This window comes from Colobus angolensis, unplaced genomic scaffold, assembly GCF_000951035.1.
Source record: "Colobus angolensis palliatus isolate OR3802 unplaced genomic scaffold, Cang.pa_1.0 Scaffold74, whole genome shotgun sequence".
Taxonomy (NCBI): Eukaryota; Metazoa; Chordata; class Mammalia; order Primates; family Cercopithecidae; genus Colobus; species Colobus angolensis.
In genome coordinates this window covers 6,235,797-6,262,918 of record NW_012121154.1, presented here as the reverse complement: position 1 = coordinate 6,262,918, position 27,122 = coordinate 6,235,797, and the positions used below count along the sequence as shown (strand labels likewise).

At 36.3% G+C, this 27,122-nt stretch overlaps 1 protein-coding gene across 2 annotated transcripts in view; it reads right to left on the bottom strand.

The window, feature by feature from the left end:
* SEMA3C (sema domain, immunoglobulin domain (Ig), short basic domain, secreted, (semaphorin) 3C) overlaps nucleotides 1-27,122 on the bottom strand; it is a 181,584-nt gene that overhangs the window by 151,168 nt on the left and 3,294 nt on the right. Inside the window, exons 1-2 of one of the 2 annotated variants that reach the window (XM_011927698.1) lie at nucleotides 26,829-27,122; nucleotides 24,680-24,820 (exon numbers count right to left, since the gene is read on the bottom strand). In XM_011927698.1, coding sequence (XP_011783088.1) covers nucleotides 24,680-24,782 — 103 coding nt within the window. In that variant the 5' untranslated portion in view covers nucleotides 24,783-24,820; nucleotides 26,829-27,122. The remainder of the gene's footprint in view (nucleotides 1-24,679; nucleotides 24,821-26,828) is intronic. The other variant, XM_011927699.1, reaches the window with a different exon arrangement.

Genomic DNA, 27,122 nt, shown 5'->3' with positions numbered 1-27,122 from the left:
GGACTAGTGATTTCATTCTCTTAGCTAAAATTCATTCTCCAGATTATATACAAGTATCTTAATTTCCCTAAATGAAGATTGTTTTTCCATGCTAAGCAGAAAAGTCGTATTATTATAAGATTTACTTTTTAAAGTAAAAAGCATTAGCAATAGTTTTATAATTCAAACAAGAATAATCAACCAGAAATATTTACTTTCTTTCCAATTTTTTATAAGATAGCTACCCACATGCTTAGAATACTATCTTCCCAAAAAGTCTGAAATAGTAGAAATAGTAAGTATCTTACAAACTACAAAATCTTTTCATTCATTCTTATATTAGTTATAGGTTAGTTCATTCAGAGATACAGCTTTGCAATAACTCTTTGCATAACGGTAGAATTGTAGCATCACAGACAAAATCATTGGCTTCTGTAGTCTCTTTATAGGAGGGAGTAAACTACTATGTGCCAAATTGACTAAGATCATTTTGACATTTATCTTGCACTTCTCTATAATGTTTCATAATTGAAAGTTAAATGCACATTAATATTTTCATGGGAGACCTATCATAGATTATTAAAATGTATTTACAGAGAGATCATTATTTACTTTAACAGTCAGTATGAATGTCTTTGTTTTTTTTTTCTAAAAGCAAGGTCATCTGTGATATTTTCTTCCTTTTGTATGATTCTCTACTTCTTATTCAAGACCTGTGATTAAGTTGTGTGTGTATTGTCTGTAAAATGAAACAAAAGTATGTCCTAAACATCGTTAAGAATATGGTACACTAAAAAGCTTTGAAACCAAAAGAAAATTAAAAAAAAAAAAACAAGGGGGAGTACCTCATACCTAACAGACACTATAGACATGCTGATATTTTTTTAGTTCAAGTTAAGACATTAGTTTATTTTTTCACAAAAATAGATTCCTTAAATAAGACATGCTGTCTAACAGGTATTTAAAAGGCATTTCTTGAAATTCAGGCATAAGTATTTTGCTCTTTGTCTACTCAAGTTTCTAACTAAACTCCCACTCTGAACAACAAATTCCTCTTTTAAAGGTTGGAACATGTGCTTGTACCATGATGTTTTTTCCTTTATTTTTCATGGCCCTAACAAGAAAAAATTTTTTCTGGAAAACAAAAGACTGTGTTTCTTCTGATTTGATTCTAAGGGAATAGAGGGTATTGATTATTCTTATTTTCCTATTCTTCACTGATAAAGATAGATGCTAGGGATTGTGTTACATTGTGCAACCTAAAGTTGTGCTTCAACTTCATAAAACCTCTTGTTAAGGACAAGAGCACCTTCATTAGCAGAGGACTAAAAGACAAAAGGTGGAAAACGTGAAGCCCAGAGTTTTTATTTATTTTTAAAATCATATGGATCCCTTTTCATCAGCTTATTTATATTGCTTTCCTTAGCTAGCCCTCCTTTTCTCCTAATGTACCTTGAATTCCAAACAACCGCCCTATCAGGCCAACTTGTCTCATCGTTTGGACAATTCATGAGCCAAGTTAGGTTTCTCCAGCCCCATTTGTCCGAGTCTCCACCATCAACATTACATGATGTCTTCAACTTAAGGCAGAACAAACTGGGAAATTAATGTCTACACCATTGTTCTATCAGATACACTCTCTGCCTTCTTTTCTGACCATATGTTCTTAAACTGTACTCTTTCCAGGTGCAACTAAGATTTTACACCCCTTTTCCTTTATCTCTCTAGTCTTCAACACTAATTGCTAATAATATCATCTGTTAATATAGTTACTACTCTCACTGTCTCCTTACAGGATTGTAAATTCATGGCAAGCAAGAAATTTACCAAATTACTGATGTCTGTTCAATACAAAAGACAATGCCTCAAATACAGTAGGTGCTCAAAAAGAATTTTAAATTATTTTATTTAAGGGAAATACATTGCAAGGTTTGGGTGGGGGGTTCATATTGATATGTGCTAATGTGTATTTGGTGTTAGATGTCATCTTAGATTTATGTAGACTCTGAGGTTACATAAATAATTCAGAGAATACATTAAGGATATTTCCAAGGTATATAAATAATTCCTGGAAAAGAAAAGAAAAACCAACCTATAAAAACTTCAGTTAAACTGCACTTCGACCATTTTGAAACAGACAAGCATTTTTAAAATGTAAACAACGTTACCATGTTACATGAGTTTTCATGCTGTATTATGAATGAAAGGTAACTGAAGACATTCCTCTACTTTAATGACCATTTCTACAACTCACTTGAATTTTAACCCTTGACACACGTGAATGCTGTGAAAACTAGTTCTATTTCCCAAGGATAAACCATCTACTTTGCCATCGTTAAAAAATAAACATCCAATTTATCATACAACGACCAAATGCTTTCTTTTGTAGACAATATCATCTACCTACTACTGTCAATTCGTTCCTGAATACTGTAATTACAATTTTAATTATAGCAGCTGCATAAGAGAGTATACCATTTTTCTTATTTAAATGTAGAGACCTCGATTCTTAAAGAATATAAAGAAAACACAGTAAATTATCTGTATATTTGTAATTTGAAACTAAAATATTTGTACCTCCCTAATAACTGAATTATAAACAGTTCTTGATGTGTTACACAATGGTTTCACGTTGTCAAGTCAGTAGAATGCTCATGGGAATTAAAATTTACATGATTTAGTTTTTCAATGATTATGAGAATTTTTTTAATGTAGCACTCACAGACATATGTTTCTACAAAAAAAATGTTTTAATCACACATTACTCCAAAGGAGCTGTTTCCAAGGTAGAGAGATTTGAACCCAGTCTGATGCATTAGCACTGGGGATTTGAAGGCAGATGACTGACTATACATTATTACTTTTTTTTCTTTTCTTTGGATGCTAACAGCAAACAGTGGATATTTTAATAAATCAACTAATTTTTGCTTGTTTTAGGTCCCCAAATCCTTGCAATTGATAGATCCCAATTTACCTTTCATAACCGTTTTTTTTAATGCCTGACCGGACCCACTCTTAACCTATCTTTATCATCCTTCACACTGCATTATCTCAATTCCTCCATTTACTTCTTAAGTGGTTAGGCAGAGAAGAGAGTGATGATGGGGGAACACCATGGATGCACAAGTAGTAAGTATATTCAAGTTCTAGTTATGCCGCCTAGTAGCCAAGATTCGTCATCTCTTTGGGCCTCCCTCAGCTGTAACATAAAGGGCCAGATTAGATGATTCTAATTTTTCTTTTAAACTTGAGAAATAACACTGTAACATAAAACATGTCCCAGTCACTAATGGCATCCAACTATCACCACCTGATTTCTTCCTTATTGATTTATCCCCACACACATGTGAGCATGCACACACATGTACACACACACACTCCATAAATCCACCTTCTCTTTGAAAGTGCCATTTATTTTACCTAAAACTGTTCCTAAAGTAGTCTTTACTAATGGCACTTAATCTCCATGTGGCTTAAAGTAACAAACCAAGGAGTATGTGTGTGGTTAGCGTGTGGTCATGAATAAGAGGAAATTTGAAAGTAAAGGACAGAAAGCAATGGAAAATGGAAGCCAGCCGACTACCACTGTTTTTCCAGCTGTTTGTTTCACTGGTCAAAAATTCTAGTAAAACAGATAGTATTTCTTTACAGCCTCATTATTTTCCCCTATGTAAACTGACAGTGCAAGGCAACGTTCACTGCATCTGATGTTCAGATATAGCAATCTTTCAATTTTTAAAAATTATTTCTTGACTCTAGACTTAACAAAATGACTACAAAGGTGTTAAAAATCCACAAACAAATCTAATTCTTGAAAAATAAAACAAATTCAGTCCTTATATACATATCAAACTACACATTAGCACAGAATGATTAGAAAATTGCAGAGATTATTAAATTTAAACATAAAAGGGTCTCAGGAATACATGTAATCTATTAACTATCTAGGTGGAAACAATTACGAGCTTTACAATGAGGAGAAGCTTGTTAAAGATCCAAACAGCTACTTATTTTCCAAAATATCTCTGTTATCTGGAAAAATTAAGGTGATGATTCAATTGAGGGCTGTCTAAAGCAAAATTTATTCTGTAGAAATTAATCACCTTTACTGCATTCATTTTAAAAGTCTTCTTCCATAATCCTTTAACATGTGACAGATATTTAGGCCTCTAGTTGCTCCTTAATTTGTTTCACAATATTTTCTGAAATATTGTGAAATAAAAATACAGATGATACAGTAATGTGAATGTAAGATTTGTGTTTAGTTTATCATATTAATTGTACTTAGTAATATCCCCATAGTAGTCTAAGCATATTAATATCTAATATTATAATTCATATTACAATATGAATTTTTAAAATTGCTTTTTCAATTTCCCAAAAACATCAATGATTGTCTTTTAAAATAGCCCTACAACTGTTAACATGGAATTCATTCATTAACATACAATAACTGATTCAATTGTAGAGAAATTGAAAATGCTTCAAAGTAAAATCAGGAAAATAAAGTTGATAGAACCATTTGTGTTAAATCACAGTTATGTAAAAACTTGTGTTGTCTGCCTTCTAGTTGCTCCAACTCTACGAGTCCTTTCACATTTCTCTATTACTGTATGCTGTTATTTAGCTAAGCCTTAGTCATAAACCTGCTATCAAGAAAAGTTATATCTCAGATTACCTTTAAAGAGAATGCATTAAATATATACAGGATAAGGTACATGCAATATACAATTATTTCAGATAATTAAATATATAAGATAAGGTAGAAAGGGAAATAGAAAAGTTGTCTTAGCCTCCTAAATCAGCCTAATACCTAACTGGAACCTCTGCTGGAATGGGCTGGTTAGCTCTACTGTTGAACAGGATCTCTTGTGACCCTCTGTCAGTCCTGGTTGTTGTTCTTCACAATTGGCTGTCTCTTGGGACAGAATTGTCTGTTGGGCCCTATTCTGGTCCTTGCCATGCGATGAACCAGCTAGTCTATGTGTTAACTTCTCTTCTTTCTGAGACAACTTTTCTAGAAGCCCCCGGCTTCTCCTTCCCTTATGGCTTCTGCCCTTACCCAGCTTCCAATGTTTGCTTTCTCCCCGTGTATCTCAATTTCTTCACCCTCTCCTGATGCTCCATCTTGTGTTACGATCTCAAAAGAAAGGAAACTTGGTGAGAGTGTGTGGCAGGGTAGCAGGGCTTATGTGGCAGGGGTGTGGGGGGCAGGCAGGCCCCCGAGGGCATGGGGCTGTGGGATGGGCCAGTAGCTTGCACAGCCTGACTCAACCACTGGCACACACTTTTGGAATGTTGGCAATTCTACTCAATTCTTCCCCCTCTAATTTCCCTTTTAGTAATTATTAGAAAAAATAAAGATCTAAAATGAACCAGAGCCAGACAAAACTATTCATTTTTGCTGTCTGAGTTATGAGGCAGCATGTGGAAACATTATATTTGGAAATTCCCATCAAAAACATAAAAACATAAAACAACTAAGAAAAAAGCCATAAAAACATTAAAATATCAACATCCTTTTCTTGTTCCTTGAATAACAAGTGGATCTCCAGAGGGAAGTAATGCCTTCTTTTGCGGGCTGGGAACTACAGGAGAGATTCGGCAGTAAAACAGCTGCTTTAAGTAAGTTTTAGTCAACAGACTACACTTGCTTACGTGCCCTGGCCAATTCTGACCTCCCTTCTTCAACACCAGAGAAGAAAACCAAAGGATAAGTAAAAATAAGAGGAGATGTTCAGGATAGGAAACATAGAAAATAGTGCCCAGAAAGAAGAGGGATAGTAGAATTAAGAATGAGAAAAACTGAAGAGAAGATAACCTAGATGAGAAAAACATGCTTAAAAAAAGTTTGAGGCTGTTTAATTGACTGCAACGTTTGATATTGGCGTAAGCAAACAAGTGAATAGAAATTCAGAACGCTTCCTTTACCATTTAAAAGATTAAAGCTACTATTCTGCTTTGATAGCAATAAATTTTATTTTTTACTTTGTTGTGAAGTGTCTTTATTGATACTATAGTCAGACAATATAGAACAATGGATCCTAAATACATTGGAATAAATACATAATAAAGCTATTTTTCCAAATTATTTATAAACTTAAAAACACAGGGTTGTTTTCTTTGTAGTTAGAGACTGACACGCCTTACTAAAACTCTTGTCAATTGTCCTGAAGGATAACAAGATAATATTTATTATTATTATTATTTATTATGCTGTTTATATTGATCAATTCCAGATTGTTTTTTCTAAATATATCATAGATTAAAAAACAGAAAAATAGGCCGGGTACAGTGACTCACCCCTGTAATCCTAGCACTTTGGGAGGCTGAGGTGGGCAGATCACCTGAGGTCAGGAGTTTGAGACCAGCCTGGTCAACATACTGAACCCCCTGTGTCAACCAAAAATACAAAAATTAGCCAGGCATGGTGGCACATGCCTGTATTCCCAGCTACTTGGAAGGCTGGGGCAGGAGAATCGCTTGAACCCAGGAGACAGAGGCTGCAGTGAGTCGAGATGGTGCCACTGTACTCCAGCCAGGGTGACAGAGCGAGACTTTGTCTCAAAACAAACAAACAAACAAACAAAAAACAGAAAAATAAAAATCCAAGTACTAAAATGTGAAATAATTCTTATTGAAGATGAGTAACACCAAATTCCATATATATAACAGAAACAAAGATGGGTATGTAGCAAAGTAATTGTATTAATGAGAATTATTGTATGTATAAAAATATGTATGTACCAAACAATGTTTTGTGTGTTAATATTTAGCAAAGTATAGGCAGAACCAAATCACACTAGTCCTGCAGCTCACAGGACATGGGAATCAGGCTTCCATCATCACTCTGCATTGAGTATCAGGACACATAGGTAGGGGATCTCTTTCCTTAAACGTACCTCCATAAAGGCAGGATAGGTTTTCACTGAAATTACAGGATAATTTTTTCACAATAATTATGCAAAATATTAGCCCATATTGTCTTAGCAGTAGCCACAGCCTATCCATAATTTTTGTGGGAAAAAAAAAAAAATGAGAACTGTTGGTCATAGTAGTGGCTTGATGAATTCTATCCTAAAGTCTTTCAGCATAGCCTAAATTGGTTTATAGGTGATTTGTAGCTTCATACAAACCTGAGCATATACACCTATATACATAAATGGATAAAAATGAAGTAATGTTATTGTTGAGTCCCTTCACTAAATAAACATTCTTATATGCCTTACTTTATCAACATTTTTTTTTTTTTTGAGACACAGTCTTGCTCTTGTTGCCCAGGCTGGAGTGCAGTGGCACGATCTCGGCTCACTGTAACCTCTGCCTCCCTGGCTCAAGCAATTGTGCTGATAGCCTCCCAAGTAGCTGGGATTACAGGCGTGTACCACCACGCCCGGCTAATTTTTGTATTTTTAGTAGAGACAGGGCTTTACCATGTTGACCAGGCTGGTCTCGAACTCCTGACCTCAGGTAATCCGCCCATCTTGGCCTCCCAAAGTGCTGGGATTATAGGCGTGAGCCACTGTGCCCGGTCTCAACTTTTTTCATAACAAATATGTTCACAGATGAAGACAAAAGTAAACGCACTATTTTATTCAATTGTGAAACAATAAACATGACATATTTTTAGAAAGACATGCTATACACCTTGTTTTATGACTAACTTTTTCCTAACTGTATTTTCATTGAAATAAATAGTTCTACTTTTTTTCTTCTGTGCCTTGATCAATACCTCCCTTGAGACAGCATTCTTACAAGAATGTTTGCTTTACATAGAAATTAATTTTTTATCCGTCACTGTGTTCTACTCTAGACCAAGAGTAGAAAACTCCCATGTTGTTGAGGTCAGGCAAGTAACATAAATTAGTAAAAGAAACCAGGCTAGAAGAAGAGCTGTTCTCAGACCCCATCAGTCCTTGCCAGATCCTGTAACTTTTCAAGAAAAAATGAAAAATAAAGGCTGTCAACTGAAGACTAATTCTTAAATGTTAGCTGCTGATTCATTTTTAAATATCATATGAACCAAGACCATCCTTTTCTAGGCCAGTGACAAGTTTTCCACTTCTATATTAGTATTTCTTAATATATCTAGATAATACATTTCTTCAGGCAGGGAGTCTGTTCTAGTTATCTTTTAAAATCTGTGTGGATTTAAGGGATATAAGTGCAGTTTTGTTACATGGAGAGACCGTGCACAGCGGTGAAGTCTGGGATTTTCACGTAACTATCACTCATATGGTGTACGTTATACCCATTATTTCCTAGTCATCTTTTAATTTCCTCACTTTATATAATCTTATATTTCTTATGTTTTTACTGTGTGTCACATCTTGATAAGTTTTACACATATTACCTAATTTAATATTCACAATGATATTATCAGGTAGCAACTAATATTATCCTAATTGTACAGCCTAGTAAACAGTTGAGGAAGTTGAGGCAACTGACGTGAGTTACATGGCTAGTAAGTGGTGAAGCAATATTTCACACTCGTGCAGTCAGCTCCTGAGCCTGACCTAGGCTTTCTACATTTGCCTCAGCTAGTAGAGGTTGTGCTAAACAGAATCAATTGTTTCCATCTCGGTTTGAACAAGGCAAAGATAAAGGATGGGAGGGCCCATTCACTACTGGCCTATAAGTCGTCCACATACTAAAGAGTAACTCTATATAACAAATGAATCACTTTCATGACTAGTTCACTGTACAACACTATAAATACTCCATCACCTTTTCTTCCGTGTACTGTTGAGATAACAAAGAGAAAAGAATGACGTATGGAAAATATGTAATTTGTGTTTTAACGTGTGTTCCCTAGAACAGATGATGTTGGATATATTGCCTGAATGACTTAAAAATAAATTGGGAAATATTGTGCCGTAACACCTCATTTTGTATATTGTGCTAAACAGTTCTGGCATGACTGGATGGAGGAAATGAGTCGTAGTTTTTGCCTGTTGCACAGGGTGGTACAACGAACTACTGCACCTAATTTTGGTGGATGAACTCCAAAAATGAATTGGGAACATAAAATTATAACAAAGTCAAACAATTTTTCCAGTTGTCAAGTTAGTCAGAATTAATAATTGTGGTTTTATCAACAATATTCTAAAACAAATAATTAAGTGAAATATCCTGTGAAAAATAAAAACTATCCTTGACTATATGATTCAAAGATTTACTAATGCGGCTATTTTAGTGTTGTCCGGAAGTAATTTCCATTAGGCAAAACAATTTTTCTTCGTTCCATCCAGGGAAGCACCACAGCTGTGAAATTCACATTTTGACACATAGAGAGCTGTAGTCTTACAGTTTCCTAAATCAGATATTGATATTTTACAACACCTAGAACTGTATCCTAAGCATTTCTTGTCAGGTACTTCACTGTGTCTATATACTTTGCAAAACTTACCACCAAGTGCTAAGTAATAGGAGCACACTACGTTTAATCACTTCTTTCGAAGGGAAAATATATCTCCTTCTATTAAAGATCAATCAGTAAAGTTTACAGGTGGAAGCCTGGAATCAATATCTTCGTTCTCTGTGACTACAATTTTAAAAATAACGTCCCAGAATATCATCTGCTGTTTCATTTCATAAAATAGTTGTCTAATTTTCTTATCTTGCCTAAGGTGCATCCAATCGGCAACATGTGTGTCTCTGACTTTGCCTATATTAGGTATATTGTACATTATAAGGTATTACATTTATACCTCCCACAAAAAAAAGTTATTTCTCCTCATTTCTTCTATAATGAAAGACATCATATTGATGCACTAAAACAAAGAATGTTATAAGCTGTTGATAAAAGCCATGTAAAGTTTTTCAATTCATGTTGTTTGGGTTTTTTTGTTGTTGTTTTTGAGACTGTCTCACTGTCACCCAGGCTGGAGTGCAGTGGTGCTATCACAGCTCACTGCCCTCTTGGCCTCATAGGCTCAAGTGATTCTCCTACCTCAGCTTCCTGAGTATTTCGGACTACAGGTGTGCACCACTGCACTCATGTAGTTTCTGTATGTTTTGTAGAGAAAGGGTTTCACTATGTTCTAGGCTGGTCTTGAACTCCTGGGCTCAAGCTATCTGTCCACCTCGGCCTCTCAAAACGTTGGGATTACAGGCGTGAGCCACTGCACCTGGCCTTCATGTTGTTTTAATAAGAACAAGTAAAGATAACATATCCTTTCTAGGCAACACTGACAATTTTCAAAGGACCTAAGTACTCAATTTGTATTCTGTTTATTATTGACCTGTCCAGAAGACTTATTTCTACCTCATATCACACAGTTTTTTCCTTACAAATTTTTTCAATTGTAAATATGTAGCTATGTTTATAAGCTAATGAAAGCATCTAATTGTGCATATTAAAACAAAGTTAATCTCTCATATAACTAAAGAAAAATTATGTTCCTGAAAAAGCACAAATATTGAATTGATCACATAAACAACTATAAATTTCTATGGTCCAAATGAATTTTTCAACTATCCAATTACTCAAGGCTAACATCATTGAATCTAAAAGCAAAACCAAAACACATGTAATCATAATACAACATGACAGTAAAATAATATATGATTTGTAACTCGTAACAGCAGGGGCAGTCTTGTTCCCATTTCCAGGCTCCAGTCAAGTTTCCAATATTCCTCAATGAAACCCCAGGTTTATTTCTAGAGGCCCATAGGTATTTATACTTTTCCTTGTGTATTGTTAAGTATACCAAAACAGAAGTGTCAGCCATTAGCCCATGGCTTTTCTGCCTACGTGATAACAGCAGGATTATAGTACAAAGGGCAGAGACCTAAGCCAAGATTATGTGCTAAGAAGAACGGTAAGAGCATAAGCCCTCTGAATTACTGGCACCTTATGATCCTGGAACTGAGAGCCCTGACAGGGTTTGATCCACTATTTTGGTTCTTTCTGCTCTACCTATGCCCCTGCTCCTAATGCAGATAAAATTCATTCATTCTTTCACTTTCAAGTATTTACAGTCACACATCCCTTAACAACGAAGGTATGTTCCGAGAAGTGCCTCATTAGGCAATGATGTCATTGTGCGAACATCATATATTGAAGTTACACCAACCCAGGTGGTGTCTCTTACTACACACCTAGGCTATATGCTATAGCCTACTGCTCCTAGCTAAAAACCTGTACAGCATGTTACTGTACAAAATACTGTAGGTAACCCTAACACAATGGTATTTGTGTGTCCAAACATATCTAAACATAGAAAAGGTACAATATAGTATAATAATCTTACGGGGCCAGGCGTAGTGGCTCACGCCTGTAATCCCAGCACTTTGGGAGGCCGAGGCAGGCAGATCACCTGGGGTCAGAAGTTCAAGACCAGCCTGGCCAACATGGTGAAACCTCCGTCTCTACTAAAAATACAAACGCTAGCCAGGCGTGGTGGCATATGCCTGCATTTCCAGCTACTCAGGAGGCTGAGACAGGAGAATCACTTGAGTCCAGGAGGTGGAGGTTGCAGTGAGCTTGAGATCATGCCACTGTACTCCAGCCTGGGCGACAGAGCAAGACTCTGTCTCAAAAAAAATTAAAAATACATCTTGTGGGACTACCATAATATATGTGGTCTTTCTCAATGGAAACATCATTATGCAGTACATTAGTGTGTTAAGTATTCACTATGTATCACACATCATTTAAAAGGCTAGAAAAAATAATATACAAAGAAACAGACATAAAGAGTCAGAACCTGTTCCCATTTCCATAAGTGGCATATTTTTGTGAGTGAGAGGAAGCCTTCCCTATCTTCTACTTCCATTCCCCCACCCCTACCACCACTACAGCTTCTTCATCTTTTAGAAAGTCTGCTATCCCACCATTAGACACGGAGGGCATCTATTGTACAAACCTGTATTTAACCTCCTATATGTTAGGCCTGATGATGTAACCTAAAGGCATATTTAATTTTATTTTATTTGAGACAGAGTCATGCTCTGTTGCCCAGGCCAGAGTGCAGTGCCAAGATCTCAGCTCACTACAACCTCCATCTCCTATGTTCAAGTGATTCTCATGCCTCAGTCTCTCCAGTGGCCGCGACTACAGCCGTGTACCACCATGCCTGGCTAATTTTTGTAATTTTAGTAGAGACTAGGTTTCACCAAATTGGCCAGGCTGGTCTCGAACTCCTGGCCTCAAGTGATCTGCCCGCCTCAGCCCCCCAAAGTGCTAGGATTATAGGCATGAGCCATCACATCTGGCCTTAATACCTTCTCAAGTTGTTGAGATTCGTACAGAGATGTCATTATGCTTCAAAATATAAAGGATATAGCGAACATAGTTTTCTAAATCATGGCTTTGAAACGGATCTTCACATTCCACACAAAAGTGAAGGGTATTTGTTCACTCTTAATGGGTTGTAGACACTCAAACTGCATTACCACTACACTGATGAAGATTTATCTGGCTTTGAGAATCTCAATTGTTGAAAAGGGGCGAAACTTTAACTTTTAGTAATGACTGCAGCCTGAAAACTGCTAGAACACTAGATTGAATAGTGTTCTCTTTTATTGTTAAAAGGAGTTCCCTGACACTTTCATGTTGTGTAACAGAAACTGCATTTTAGGGACTTGGGGGAAGTGGTTTCTAAATATGTCAGTAGGTTACAGTCATCTGGGACGGTTTTACAACACTAGTGTCATCCCTAGAGATACTGACTGAATTGGTCTGGGGTGTGGCCTTGGCATCAGCAGTTTTTAAAGTCTCTAGATAACGTACAGCCAAGGTTGAGAATCAGTGCTCTAGGATCTCAGGTTTAACCTTACCAATCATTCCAAATATTCAGAATTACAGTTTCTTTTTCCTGAATTTTCTGAATCTTAGTGCTAATTTTCTAACTTCAAGCCTTGTGGCCCTATAATAGGGTGGCAAACTGCTGATGAAAATGAAAGCACAGAGAAAAAAAAAAAAACTTTTGAATTCTGGGTATGAAATCTGTCAAGAAAGACATTTCTTGAGGTAACGCTGTTTTCAACTTCTGATATTTAAAATTGCCTCCTTCATGCCTTTGCTGCAACCCTCGATTATGGCCAATCTTTTTTTTTGGGGGGGGGTGGGAAAAGGAGGTAGGGAGAACAAGGGAGAGAGGGGGGAGAGAAGGAAACAGAGGGGGAGGGGGAGAGAGAGAGAGAACAGAGAGAAGAGAGACCCCTACCACCACCACAGACAGTTTAGGATTTTAAATGCTCTGGGCATTTGGATTTAATTTGACAATTAGAAGTCAGCCTGTTTGTCAGTTATCAATCAGGCAGTCATAATGACTCTGCACCGTTACAGGCACTGTTGGGAATTTGAAGGTAAAGAAAACAAAATCAGCAAAAGCATTTTGCCCCAGAGGCTGGGAGACCCCTGCAATAAGTTAAGTGCAATAAGCTCATCCTGGGCATTACAACTTAATTCCTATCTCCATCCAGTTTGTAACTATGATAAAGCTAATCCCTGCTAGCAAAATGATTAATGCCTACAATGGGTTTAAAGCTGATGCTCTAAACTAGTTTAAGATAGTTTCTGTTTTTAAAATGTCACCTTCTGTGAGGTGTCCATGCTTCTTTTATGGTACGCAGCAGGGTTTGCCTGGTGTAATGTTTACATGGTTGGCGTATCCTGCTTGCTAGAGTAGATGGCTGCTGAGGACCAAATTCACACCACACTTCTTTTTGTACCCACAGATGTAGCACACAGCATTGTACAAGGTAGGCTCTGGAAAAGAGTCATGGAACTGAATGTAATTTTGGGGTATTTTTTTAAATTGAATAATAAAACCTCTTTGTAAGGAAGGTGGGTGAGTAGAGCAAAGGAAGGAGAGACAGATGGACATAACAATCTTTATAAAAGGGCCTAAAAGCTTTTTTTCTCTTAACGATCCATAAATTCATCAACAATCAATTCTAACTAGATTTGCCCGCTTCCCCTGGAAGATGAACAAAATTTCTACTGTTGGAACTTCATACAGATACGTACATATCTTGAAAAACGTCTGTGCTATTAGTGGACCTCAGCAAATTTGTCTTTAGTTATTAAAAATCTAATATTCTTTTTACCCAGAAGCAATATTAGAAAAGGTTAAAACTATGCCTTACTATCAAATATTGTAAAATTTGGCAACTGAAGATGGTTATTGCAGAGGTAATTTCATCTAAGTGCTCATGGCACTGAATTTCATCTCTATAGCACAAATAAATGACACATCTTAACTCTCGGCCATCTTTAACTACATTCCTGCTACACATTCCATCAGCACCTGGGCTCTGAAGCTTTTACCATTTCATGAATAATTCCAGGCTAAACTTGATCATCTTTTTCTCATGTCAGTGAAAAAGAAAAGAAAAAAAAAGAGGGAAGAAAGAAAAACAAACGCAAGAGATCAATTTTTAGATAGCATATTTTATATTTTAAGTCTCTAGTGTAGTATCTGAAATGTCTACATATAATTATGCATATTAAAAGTGTTGAATACATATCAGAAGAATAGAAGGTAGATGTAAGACGAAATATACCAATGTAGATCATTATAAAATATTCTAGGCAGACAAGCTGTTGAAAATAAAAACATTATAACAGACAGGAATACTATAGATATAATAAGGGGGGCAAGCATTTCCTTTCACCTAAAACCAGAATATTTCATTATTCTGTAGACAAGTGGTACGTGCTGCTTTTTCTTCCACAAAGTAAAGCTTGCTGAATATTTTTTCTTCTATAATAGAAACTTGATTATACCACTGCTGTCAATATAATTAAGTGAATAACCAAAGGTTATAATACTAGCATAAAGAATTCTTTCCTTACTGTACTTTAGATATCAAAATACAGCTGCATAGATCATATTCATTATCAGTTCCCTCTGAAAACATTTTACATAATTAGATTTTTACACAAAGGTTTTAAAACTCCAGTCATATCAGCAGGTTTTGACTACTAATGGAAAATGGAATTGATGCAATTATGTTAAACAGTGGCAGGAAGTGTGGCTCTTAAAAGAATCAGCTTAAAGAAAAAAAATTCCAGTTGCATGTGCATTAAAGCTGTCAAAACTCTAAGCTAAAGATCCGCTCTCTGTGCCAGCTAAACCCCTGCCCGACTCCGGAAAGTAACTTTCTGAAGCCATTCCAAGCCCTTTACTTGAAAATAACATCTTAATTGGTTTCTTCTAATAAAATTCAAAATGCTCTTTTGGTGATGATAATACACTCATTGTTTTATTCCTGCTTAATGTTCTGGTCTCTTGGAATGTTTTGAGCATTACTGTTCAGGAGAAAGGAAAAAGCCCTTGAGCCTAGATTTATGGAGCAACAATCTGGCTGGATAGACCAACAAAGTTGGAGGCTTTTGATGCCAGAAAGATTGCTTCTATAAACGGTGGTTCTATTTAATGTCAGATTCCTATATAATGGCAATGAGACTCCAATCTCTTCCTATTAACTGCATCATTAGTATGTAATAATGCTTAGTTGTGAATACAGAACCAGGTTGTTTAGAGAATACCTAGGGCTCTGACTGGCAACTGACACAAATTAAATTATCTGATAATTCTTTTCAAATCAAGGGGTAATTTAAGTCATAAAGTTTTTCTTTTGCTTGAGTTACGATAACTAGTGTACATCTATCTACAAGGGCAGACATGTTATTTAAAAGGCTCCAAAGTATCCACCATACCATATCTAAACTTCTACATGCCTTATCATCCTGTTAAGTTCCTTTATTAAAATTTGTTCAATTCAGGCTACTGAATGGTTTGTATACACATGGACTCTAATTATGTAACTAAATTCAACAGAAAAATATCATTTGTATAATATTTATACAAGGCAATTTTATAACCACTTTGGTACTACTCACTAGTTCCATTAAACAAGAGATCCCTGTGTTAAGAATTATAGCTGTATTGGAATTGTCTTTTTACATGTAATAGTCTATCATTTAAAATGAACTGTGATCACATATATTACTTCTACTTGACTCAATTACAAGGAAGGTCAAGCAAGAATACTAGGGTGTTCAACTCCCCTTACTCTCAGTTTCTACTTTTGTTACTGCTGTCTTAAAATCTTCAGACCCATTGTGTTCATTATTAAATTTCAGTGATGAATGAAGTGCCAGCTTGGTGTACTTCACACAGTTTGTACAAAGTTATGTCTATTTACAAAAGAGAAAAGGTCTTTTCTAATTTAACTTTTGTCAAATGAGGATTTTGGAAAACTGAAGCACATAATTAAGATTATATTTCATATGCTATAATTGAGATTCTGCTCACTCTTTGGCAACTGATGCTAACTATAGTAACACTAGCAACTTGGGTTGCAAGACTTCGCTGGCTGGAAAAAAGAAAAGCAGGCGTAGAGAGCAAATTTAGGTATTTATCTTATTGATGTCTTTACATATTATGTGTCTCATTCACTCCCTTTACATCCCTGTTATCTGTGCTAGGGATGGATTACTTCCTTTTTGCAGGTTGCCATTCAACAACTCATTTTGTTCTCACTATCACTAGCTGTCAGACAAATGGGAGGGAGACAGGGTTCAAATTCGTAAGTCACCAGAGTTGCTTGTCCTTGTCCTCAGCTTGCTTGCACTAAAAGCTGTCACTACATAACTGTTATAATAATGTTTTAAGTAATAAAGTATTCACCAAACTAATGATCCAATTATATAATTATAAATCTGTGGTTATTCATAAATGTAAAATAAGAAAACATATAAATAATGCATTTAAAATGATACCAGGAATACAACAGCTTTTTTCTGACTTAACAGTTTTTGTTACATGAATATGCAAGAGAATATACACTTAGGAAAGACTAAAACAGTACTCAAATATAATGTAATTTTACTCATAGACAATGTAAGTGTGTGTGTGAGAGAGGGAGTCAGGCATTTATTTTTACTCAGATATATATCCTCTCTCCATAATTAATTCTATCTGTAGAAAGTCAAAATCTATAAGGAAATAAGTTTTTTCCTAAAATAATTTAGAAGTTGCTTCTTTAGAGCTATTAATTCTACATAGAGTTAAGGTTTTCTTTTTGCTGGATCAACAGTCTGTCTCCCTTCTCTGAGGAACAGAAATCTTCTGTAAAATTACATTGCTGTAACTCCCTGGGTTTATCTATTAACATTAGCCATTATATTACAAATAAGATTGAATATAACGGCAATTTTGCATTCAAAATTCAAAGTCTGGTACCTGATCATTTTTATCAGAAAATAGTTTTACTAAGGTAGCAATTTAGAAATTAATTAGGTAGAATATTTTATACTTTCATTATCAAGAATCTTAAATGCTAGCAAGCGTTAAAGTTGAGTAAGGCAAGAATATTTAGCATTTTCAGTGGCATCAGTTCAAACCAGAACATAAGATTATTTTAATGGGTTTTTCACTCTGAGGCAATACATAAATGAGTAGAGTGGAATATTCTCGGGATTGACTAAGGGGAATATGGAATCTTGATGTACATAGCACATCAAACGAGCTCTTGACTACAAGAGTAGTAACTTGGGGAAAGCAAGACAAGACTAGTATGTTCATTAATTTGCATGAATTAGAGATAAATGAAAATATAAATTATTCTTACCTATGTATTGCCTCAATCTTTGCAAAGAGAATTAAGAGGCACTTAAAATATGGTGTTGAGTAGATTTAAACTCTGCTATATGATGATCCTCAGATTATTGCTGAAAATCAGCCCTTAATTAAAAATGTAAGGTACGTTAAAGCTACAGTGCTGTACATACTTGGGGAAGAAACAGCATGAAGCAAGTTTGTTAATATTCATGTTAATAGCCTTGCATTTCTGCAGATTCTGTAATATACATTTGCAGGGTGTCTCTGATTCTATACAAGCACTGCTCGTAATTAATTTTTCTCTTCTTATACTATTTTGTCTTCTAGTCTTGTCAATGCCACCATCAAGCTGTAGAACCTTAACCAAGAGCTTTAGCCTCCATGCCAGTCTACTTCAGACTTTCTATAATAAATTAAATAATATGGGAATTATTTGAAAAGTAAAAAGCACTCTGCAGAAATAACATATCTCTATTGAGAGCTTAAAGGCAGCTCATTCTCACTGGATAAGGAGGATGGTTTGAAATGACTGTTTCTGAAAAGACTGCTATTTAAAAGGTAGAACATACTTGCCATCATTTACAGCTCAGCAAATTGTTTCATGGCTAGTGCTACCCTAAAATAGCACATGGCTCAGCACTTAGTTCTGCCTTCCACGTGCCCTTCTTGCCAACTCATACTCTGAGCTAGAAAACATCTTACCTTTCTGTTCCTTGCTTTTGAATGTGTTTTCCTTAACAACAGAGGTCTTCGGTAATATATAAATGAAAATGGAAAAGGCAAAGGAGTGCTGAATTTGCCCAAAGCTCACAGCTCCATTTCCCAATGTTTGTTCTTTTTTTTAACAGTAATGGAACTAAAACCAAAGTGATAGTTTTTGTGTACCTTGTTATATAAAAGACGTTTATGAAATGAAAAAATTGAGTGTGTCTCAGTGCTATTTTTTAATGCAATGAATGATATCCCTGAAAAAGAACATCTGAATATTGTGTTTGTTTTAAAAGACAGTGCAAGGTATAGTGAATTTATGGAGATACACCCTGATAAATTTCAGTGAAATGAGGAGAGTGAATAATATTTTTTTTCTACAGTTATCCATCTAAGCATTGATTTGCTCACATAGGCACAAAGGGAGATCTCAGTTACAGCAACAAAATAAACATGTTCCATAGAGGTAATTCCCCTCATCTTTGCCTTGATGAATCATAAATTAAATGGGGAATTTGGGATGGTTTAGAGAATGAATTTTCTTTCATTTTCAGGCAGGTTTGATGTTCTAAGAGAAATATAAAATTCTAGCATGATACACTTAACATGATATGTTTACAGCATACCTTACTGAGAAAACATTCTTTTCCTTTTTCCTTTCATTGTGATCTTTGTGGATCTTAAAACTAATTCTCATGGCAGCTACAGAAATGGCTGTCACAAAGTCAGTATTAATGTTAGTGTTTAATTACCAAAAGTATTTTAGAAACAAAGAAGACAAGAAGTAGTATACACCTAGGAAGAATGTGAAAATGTATAACTTTGGTTCTAGATAAATTTTCTGAATCAAAATTGCAAATAAAGGCTATGTAACATTGTTTTATCAATATATGTGAACAACATATCAACATGTATGATGAACATGTGAACAAATTTAAAATAAGCTATCTAGGATCACTTGCACCATTTTCATTTGATAAAGAGTTCAGTGTAGTAGGCATGTTTATGGTTAATCCATAGAGTAGAACTTTTTTTTTTTTTTTTTTTGAGACGGAGTCTCGCCCTCTCACTCAGGCTGGAGTGCAGTGGTGCGATCTCGGCTCACTGCAAGCTCCGCCTCCCGGGTTTACACCATTCTCCTGCCTCAGCTTCCCAAGTAGCTGGGACTATAGGCAACTGCCACCACACCCAGCTAATTTTTTGTATTCTGAGTAGAGATGGGGTTTCACTCTATTAGCCAGGATGGTCTTGATCTCCTGACCTTGTGATCCGCCTGCCTCAGCCTCCCAAAATGCTGGGATTACAGGCATGAAACCCGCGCTGGGCCACATTTTTCTTTAATGCAACCACTTTGGTTGTATGACTGATTAACATAACACTCAAGCTCACTCTTCTAATTTCAGAACACTAAAGCATTCCTTCTTTGCTCTAATTGTAGGAACCTTGTTCCTCTGAATGGCTTAACACATAACATCATTTATTGGTAACAGAATCAAACTTATTATAATCTGATGAAACTCACCTGGAACAGTAATTACTTTTTTAAAACAGGAAAATATAGGCTTATACATTTTTCTAAAAATTTTTTCTAGGAGAAATCCACAGCATATCAATGTAACACATTTTATCCTAATATTTTCAAAAGACATTCTTTGCCATAAAATTCAACTCTACTAGAGTTTTTGTTTTATGTTGATTACCAGAGCCCTATATCAATACATACTACAGGGGAAAATAGACATATGAGGCTACATTTCTTAGCAATTCTTCTCATCTTCCATTGCAACTGTATTTTATAACAGTTTTTACGTTGCTGCTTGACAAATTTAGTGTTACTCTCTTCTAGATTTAGGTAATGTCCAACTCACACATGAATTCATCAATCCTTTGCTGAGTTCAATTAAACTCTCACAAGGGGAAGAGTAGAGGGAACTTTTTATTCACAGGGCATCCCTCGAGTTTGGGTTTACTAAAACACTCATGTGTGCTTCAAGATATTTCAGTGACATTTAATTGAAACCATCATAAAGAGACTTAAAAGAAAATGCCACGGCCAGGCGCAGTGGCTCACGCCTGTAATCCCAGTACTTAAGGAGGCTAAGGCGGGCGGATCAAGAGGTCAGGAGATCGAGACCATCCTGGCTAATATGGTGAAACCCCATCTCTATTCAAAATACAAAAAATTAGCCAGACGTGGTGGTGGGTGCCTGTAGTCCCAGCTACTTGGGAGGCTGCGGCGGGAGAATGGCGTGAACAGGAGGCAGAGCTTGCAGTGAGCTGAGATCACGCCACCGCACTCCAGCCTGGGCGACAGTGCGAGACTCCGTCTCCAAAAAAAAAAAAAAGAAGGAAGTTGCTGTAACACACAGCTGAGAACTAAATACTTCTTAGTAACACAAACTGAGAAGATTCAATACAGCCAGAGTAAGCATCTTCCAAGATTAACGGAGAAATCAGGAACAATTGTTTTTCTTTGCATTTCTTGGGCAACCACAACACAAACTGTTTCAATAAATGTGCCTTGTAATGCTAATGTTACCAGAGCTCATAAAGAGGCCATTTAATATTTTGAGTTTATGGTCCGATAACAATTCATCAGCTTTGGGGCTTAGTTCATTAGTTCACAGGGGTTATTTGTTGAAGGTGATTTTAAAAGATGCTTTATGCAACTCCATAGTCTTTCATTTATATACTATCAAAGACCTGGAGACTTGGCAGCTTTATTAGTAAAAATTCAGCACAGACAAAAGGGAAAATGAATCACTAAGTTAATAAATTAAAAAAAAAAAAAAAAAACAGGGCCAGGCGCAGTGGCTCACACCTGTAATCTCAACACTTGGGGAGGCTGAGACAGGCGGATCACCTGAGGTCAGGAGTTCAAGACCAGCCAGGCCAACATGGTGAAATCCAGTCTCTACTAAAAGTACAAAAATTAGCCAGCCATGGTGTTGCGCACCTGTAATCCCAGCGATTCGGGAGGCTGAGGCAGGAGAACTGCTTGAACCCAGGAGGTGGAGGTAGCAGTCAGCCGATATCTCACCATTGGACTCCAGCCTGGGAGACAGAGTGAGACTGTCTCAAAAAAAAAAAAAGAGAGAAAGAGAGAAAGAAAGAAAAAGAAAGAAAGAAAGAGAGAGAAAGAAAGAAACAGGTAATCCTATGCAAGTCTAGTGCTTACTCATAAAATACCTATTTCCAATTCAAAACTCACCGTCAGTTTTCTGTTTTTAAACCACTATCACGCATACGCAAATGTGAAAATCAGCCATGGGCTGGAAGATTGGCCAGTATTAACTAAGGAAAAACTTATACTAAAGCGTTTGTGTGAACCTCATATTCATTTGCAAAGCTATTTGGCATAAAATAAGAGTTAGACAAATTACAAAAGAAAATATCTATTAGAAGTCACAGGTCTCAACATAGAAGATTTAAGTAGCACAAATGTAACTAATTAATAACATCTGAAGTACACTCTCCCACAGGACTGCTGACCATCTGGTTGACCTTGCCCTAGATCAACAGGGAAGGCAAATCTGTAAATCACTGTTTTACAAATGTTACCACTCCATTATTTCACCACAAGAAAAAGGGATGGAACATGAATGGGAGAAGAAACTCATTGTTCTACACACCTTAAAATTGACTATGATGCTTATTGCACCTGAAGTAACACAAGACTGAGTGGTTTCTTCTCAAGTTCCATCCAGAGAGAGACAGGCAGAGGACCAAGTTATAGTGATGGAGAATTCAAGACAAAAGAGCCAGTAGGTAAAGTAATTACTAATTACGAATCTAAAGGTACTTAGAGATATAAAACAAGTAATGCAAATGACCTCTGTCTGATACAACTTGAAGCTATCTGAATTTCTGCAAAACACTGTTCAGTTGCTGATTTATTGGAAAACAGTAACAGAAATTTAGAAATATGAAGTAAAGGTATATGTCATAAGTATTTAAATATACATTCTTAAATACGTTAACCTCATACAAAGCTCTATATTTTGATGTTGAGAATAAATTGCTTTGGAGGAAACTTAAAAACCTACTTGGTACAATACTCAGATGAGTCATCATTTGACTAACCAGAAACTTGAAATAATAATAAATTTGGAAGAAACATGTCAAGCAGGTACACTGTGAAATCTCCTAAGAAAACTGTATTGTACCAAGGTTTAAAATTTGCACATTTTGACAATTGTTTTTGCCTGATACTTTTCATATACCTTGCCTATGTAGTTCATTGTAGGAATGTTTAAAATTATTGAGCTAGAAATTGTGGAATTTTATTAGATGTATTTTCACTGTTGATACATCTCTTTTAAACAGTATTCAAAATAAGTGATTTTCTCTCTCTTATTATTTGCTCTGTTTTTCTCTCACTTCCTAAGAGTACCAGTAATACACTTGAGAAGAACAAAATATCAGGAATTATAGAACTTGGAGATCAACAATTCATCATGTCATATTCTACGTAAGTTTCAAGTTAAGGCAAGTCTTATTCTGCAAGAATCTGTTTTGAGTTTGAGAGCATTAAAAATATTAGGCATATATTTTTTTAAATCCCATCATTACTTCTAGTCACTGTATAGCAGAGCTGTCACTGTCTTACGTAGTTCTGAAGTTTGGTTCTCAAAGATTATACTATGTAATTTCCTTCTGTAAAATATGAATTCTAATTGCCTTTTCAAATACAGAATTGGTTCATTATCTCTAGTGACATCCTTTTTGTTAATATTTACATTAGTTTGGATTAATTTTCATGTAATGGAAAAGAGAGCAGGTAGAGACCTCTATTAGATCACTCCATCTCTACATATACTAGGAAAAATATAGAAAATAGAGGGGAAATTGCACTACTTCTTAATTCCCTTTCTCTTTTATTTCAAAAGGTATTTCATAGTTCTCAATTTGGGAGAAAAAATGTGGGTAGTACATAAGATGCTTTAGTAATTAAGGGGCTAAAAAGGATACTTGAAAGGGTCTGTCTTTCCATTCTTCACAACTTAACTGCATGGCTATGGGTTTTAAGGGGAAATGCCTGGCATGGAGGCTAGGAAGCAATTAGAAGTTCACACACTCTAAGTCCAAAATATGGTTCCTTTGGTGCTTATGACAACTGTGGGGAAAGCACTGGTGACTTAAAAAAAAAGACAGCCATTTGACTGGTGTCAGTCATTCTGCTATTTGAAATTTGAGGCCGGGCGTGGTGGCTCACACCTGTAATCTCAGCACTTTGGGAGGTCAAGGCAGGCGGATCACAAGGTCAGGGGGTCGAGACTATCCTGGCCAACATGGCGAAACCCCGTCTCTACTAAAAATACAAAAATTAGCTCGGTGTGGTGGCACACACCTGTAATCCCAGCTACTGGGGAGGCTGAGGAAGGAGAATGGCTTGAACCTGGGAGGTGGAGATTGCAGTGAGCCGAGATCATGCCACTGCACTCCGGCCTGGTGACAGAGTGAGACTCTCTGTCTCAAAAAAAAAAAAGGAATTTGAAATCACAAAGAGTTTCAGAGACACCCTGCTATAGGAAGGTCTGAGAGTATATTGTTTATCAAATGAAAGAAAAATATTTGAAATGACACTAAAGTTTATGCAGACAGAGTTGAAAGAAGTAATAAAATTATAAATGACCTTGATTGGCAGGATGGTGTTCCTCATCCATGTCTTGCTCCATCTGTCCAATTAGTATGGGTTACTCGACTAACCAAATTCATTCATCTGTAAGTCCTTTGAACTACATACATTAAAGCTCATGCAAACCATTCCCGCAAAAGATCTTGCACCTTTTATGTATGTGAAAATGTGAAATCACACCCATTTCCTTAAGCTTCTGAGGACATTTGTATACAACAATCAAAAGCATATTTCCAATTATTCTTTTAGGTCCTTTTCAATTAATTAGGGGACTATGCCAATCTCAGGAAATCCTTGTGGAAAAAGAAGAAACACCATTAGAACACACGGAGTAACCAGTTTTGAGACGGATGCCCAAAAAATTAATTGGGAGAATTTTTTAGTAATTGAACCTGCATAGCTCTTTCTGCTGCTGAGGATTAGCACAAAGGGGCAATTTCTTAACATTACCAGGTGAATAGTAAGATCAAAGATGCTAGGCTTTGAGCTTGTGCCCATCTCCCCCATGAGTACACAGACAAGCACAGAAGAATTATTTTACAAAAAGCAACATCTACTATAAGCATTTTCATAAATATTGCCTCAGATCCAACAGAGGGGTTTTGTCTATTAACGAATCACTTAAAATAGCTACTGTCCTCCAAAAAGCAGCCCAAAATATTTTTAAATTAATATCCAGTAATATTTTATACTCTTAATTTTTGAACCTGGATAAGGAAGAAAATAAAACTCAAAATAACATTTTTTTTCCCAGAGTGTTTATCAACTCTCTTACCATCAAATGTTAAATAAACTCTTGCTTGGGGCTGGGAAGATCCTTTCACACAGATAGAACAAATAAATACTCCAACCAACACGCAAATTTTCCGGAATGCCATTTCTTCAGATATGCAAGTTAATATCCAAGGGAAAATACCTTTAAGAGAGAGAGAACAGGTTTGTTATATCTCGTTTCACATTTTAGGAGTAGAAAAAAACCAGCAATCTAGACAAAACACCCTATTCACAAAAGAACCATCTGAACTTTTACAGTAATGCCAACAGTAGGAGGTGCTCTGTCTTTGCTTCTCAGACGTGAAAATGTGGATTTCATTCATTTCAGTGGGGAAGTCTTTCCAACAAGAGAAACTTTCATCTTCCAGTAAATTGATGCTACCATCAAAACAGAACAAAGCAGCGAGGAAAAACACTGATACCCAAAGGGAAGCCCAATATTTTAACGGATCTTCTCTCTAGAAATCCATTACATTAAAAAGACTTGAATAGCATTGTGCTAATAGACTATGACCGGACGAGAACTCTTTCCCCAACTAATGTAATAGCAGTAGCAACATTTCATATGAGCATTCATGTGTACCTACTCACTTCTATAGTCATTAGCTCTTTTGGAGTAATTGTCTCTGAAATGGTGTTTCCTTACATAAATCTATGTGTCCTCAATCCTTGATCACTAAAGTCACTGGAATCAGTTATCTGCCATTTTATCCAGATGACCAACAAGCAGCTGTTAAATGATGCAGATAAGGTAACCACGGACTTGTGCTAAATTCAAACCAGTGACCTAGCAGTGAGCAATCCAGTGAGCCATGTATCCACCAATGCATATTTTAAATAAATCCACCAGAAAGTAGGCTGTCAAAATTCCCAAAGATAAATCAAAGAGACAGGTGTCACTGCTTGAAACTATAGATATAAAATTGGTACATGCTATTAACCAATATCCAAATCCCAAGGCCACCAGATAATGTGTTACCATAAACCTACAGGAGCTCTAGTGGCTATATCATGTAAAATACACTCAGGAGCATCAAAGAAACACAATCATTTTGCTTCTACCATAATTATACAATAAAATGACCCAACAGTCCAATAAAGAAATTTATTTTTACAGGTTACAACAATGCTGATCTTCATCATGGCTTTCAAATTAAAATTTCGTAGTCAAAATTATTAATTTCTTTGTAAAAGCCACTAACAACTGAAAAAGACAGCTTCATTAATACAGAATACAAGGAAGAATTAAACGGAATACGCAATTTTAAAGAAAAATTGTAAGTAGATTTCCTAGGTGGTGCATAAAAGAGTTAGAAATGAAATTGTACGCTTCTTTTACCACACAGATGGAGGAAACTCTAGAGATGTTTGTGTTGGTAATTTTCAAAAGAAACAGTTTCTTCCTGCTTCCACAACCTCTTCACCCTGTCATCCCTAAATTAACTTAGAAGAAAACTGATTTTATGGGTGACTTTCCCTTAGTAATTTGCCCCTTGGTTCTGTTGACTTTATAGTTAAAGCCAAAAGAAAAAAGCTATTAATATGCCTAACCTTTGTTATGTTTACTGAGCAAGCTGATATTATTTAAACTTTTCTTTTTTTTTTTTTTTTGCATATTAGTATCTTACCTTACATGTTTCTCCCAAAGGTACATATACAACCAATTGCAAAGAATACTGGAGACACAATGGCAGGTGAAACGAAGATAGTCTACAGGGCAATTTGATTTACATCCTACCTAGCGATGAGGAGTGAGAGACCGAAAGCCAAGTGTCTTAAATATGCCCCCGCCTCCCCAACAGTATCTTACAAGTTCTCCCCTTTAACTCACAGACGTTCCTCTTGGTGTTTTCACTTCTGCTGATCGCAAACTAGTAACACGTAAGAAAAGAATTCTCTTATATCCTCTGGAGCAATTTTGCCTTGGAAGGCACTGTAATAGTCAACTTGAAACTCTCCGCAGGTGTCACCGCCTAAAGAAACAACTCGAGCTGGACTCTCAGCAAGAGGAAAGCTTCCCTGACAAACCGCGTGTGCTCTTAAGAAAATGTCCAGGCTTGAGCACAGCAATGTATGAAAAGTCAATATACAGGCCAAAAAAGTTACACTTTGCTAAATTTGTAACGCGGAAAACGACCAATTTAGCTTACCGAGGTTGGAAGAAATCAGCACGGAAAAGTCATCAATTTGCTACCGGGGTTGGATCTGCTTGTGTCTCCAGTCCTTTTCCCAGACGACCTTATTTTCTAGCACGTCCCAAAGGTGAAATTCTTTCTTCCCGGTCCTCTGAGTTTCTTTGTAAAGGAATCTCAGCGCTGCAGTGCCGCGGCACCCGGATCTCTTCTCCGCGTCGCTCAATCAAGCACCTCGGAGTGAATGGAAAGTGGCCGGACGCCGGGGGCGAGCGCTCTTGGTGTCCGATTACAGCGCCGCGGCGCGCGGCT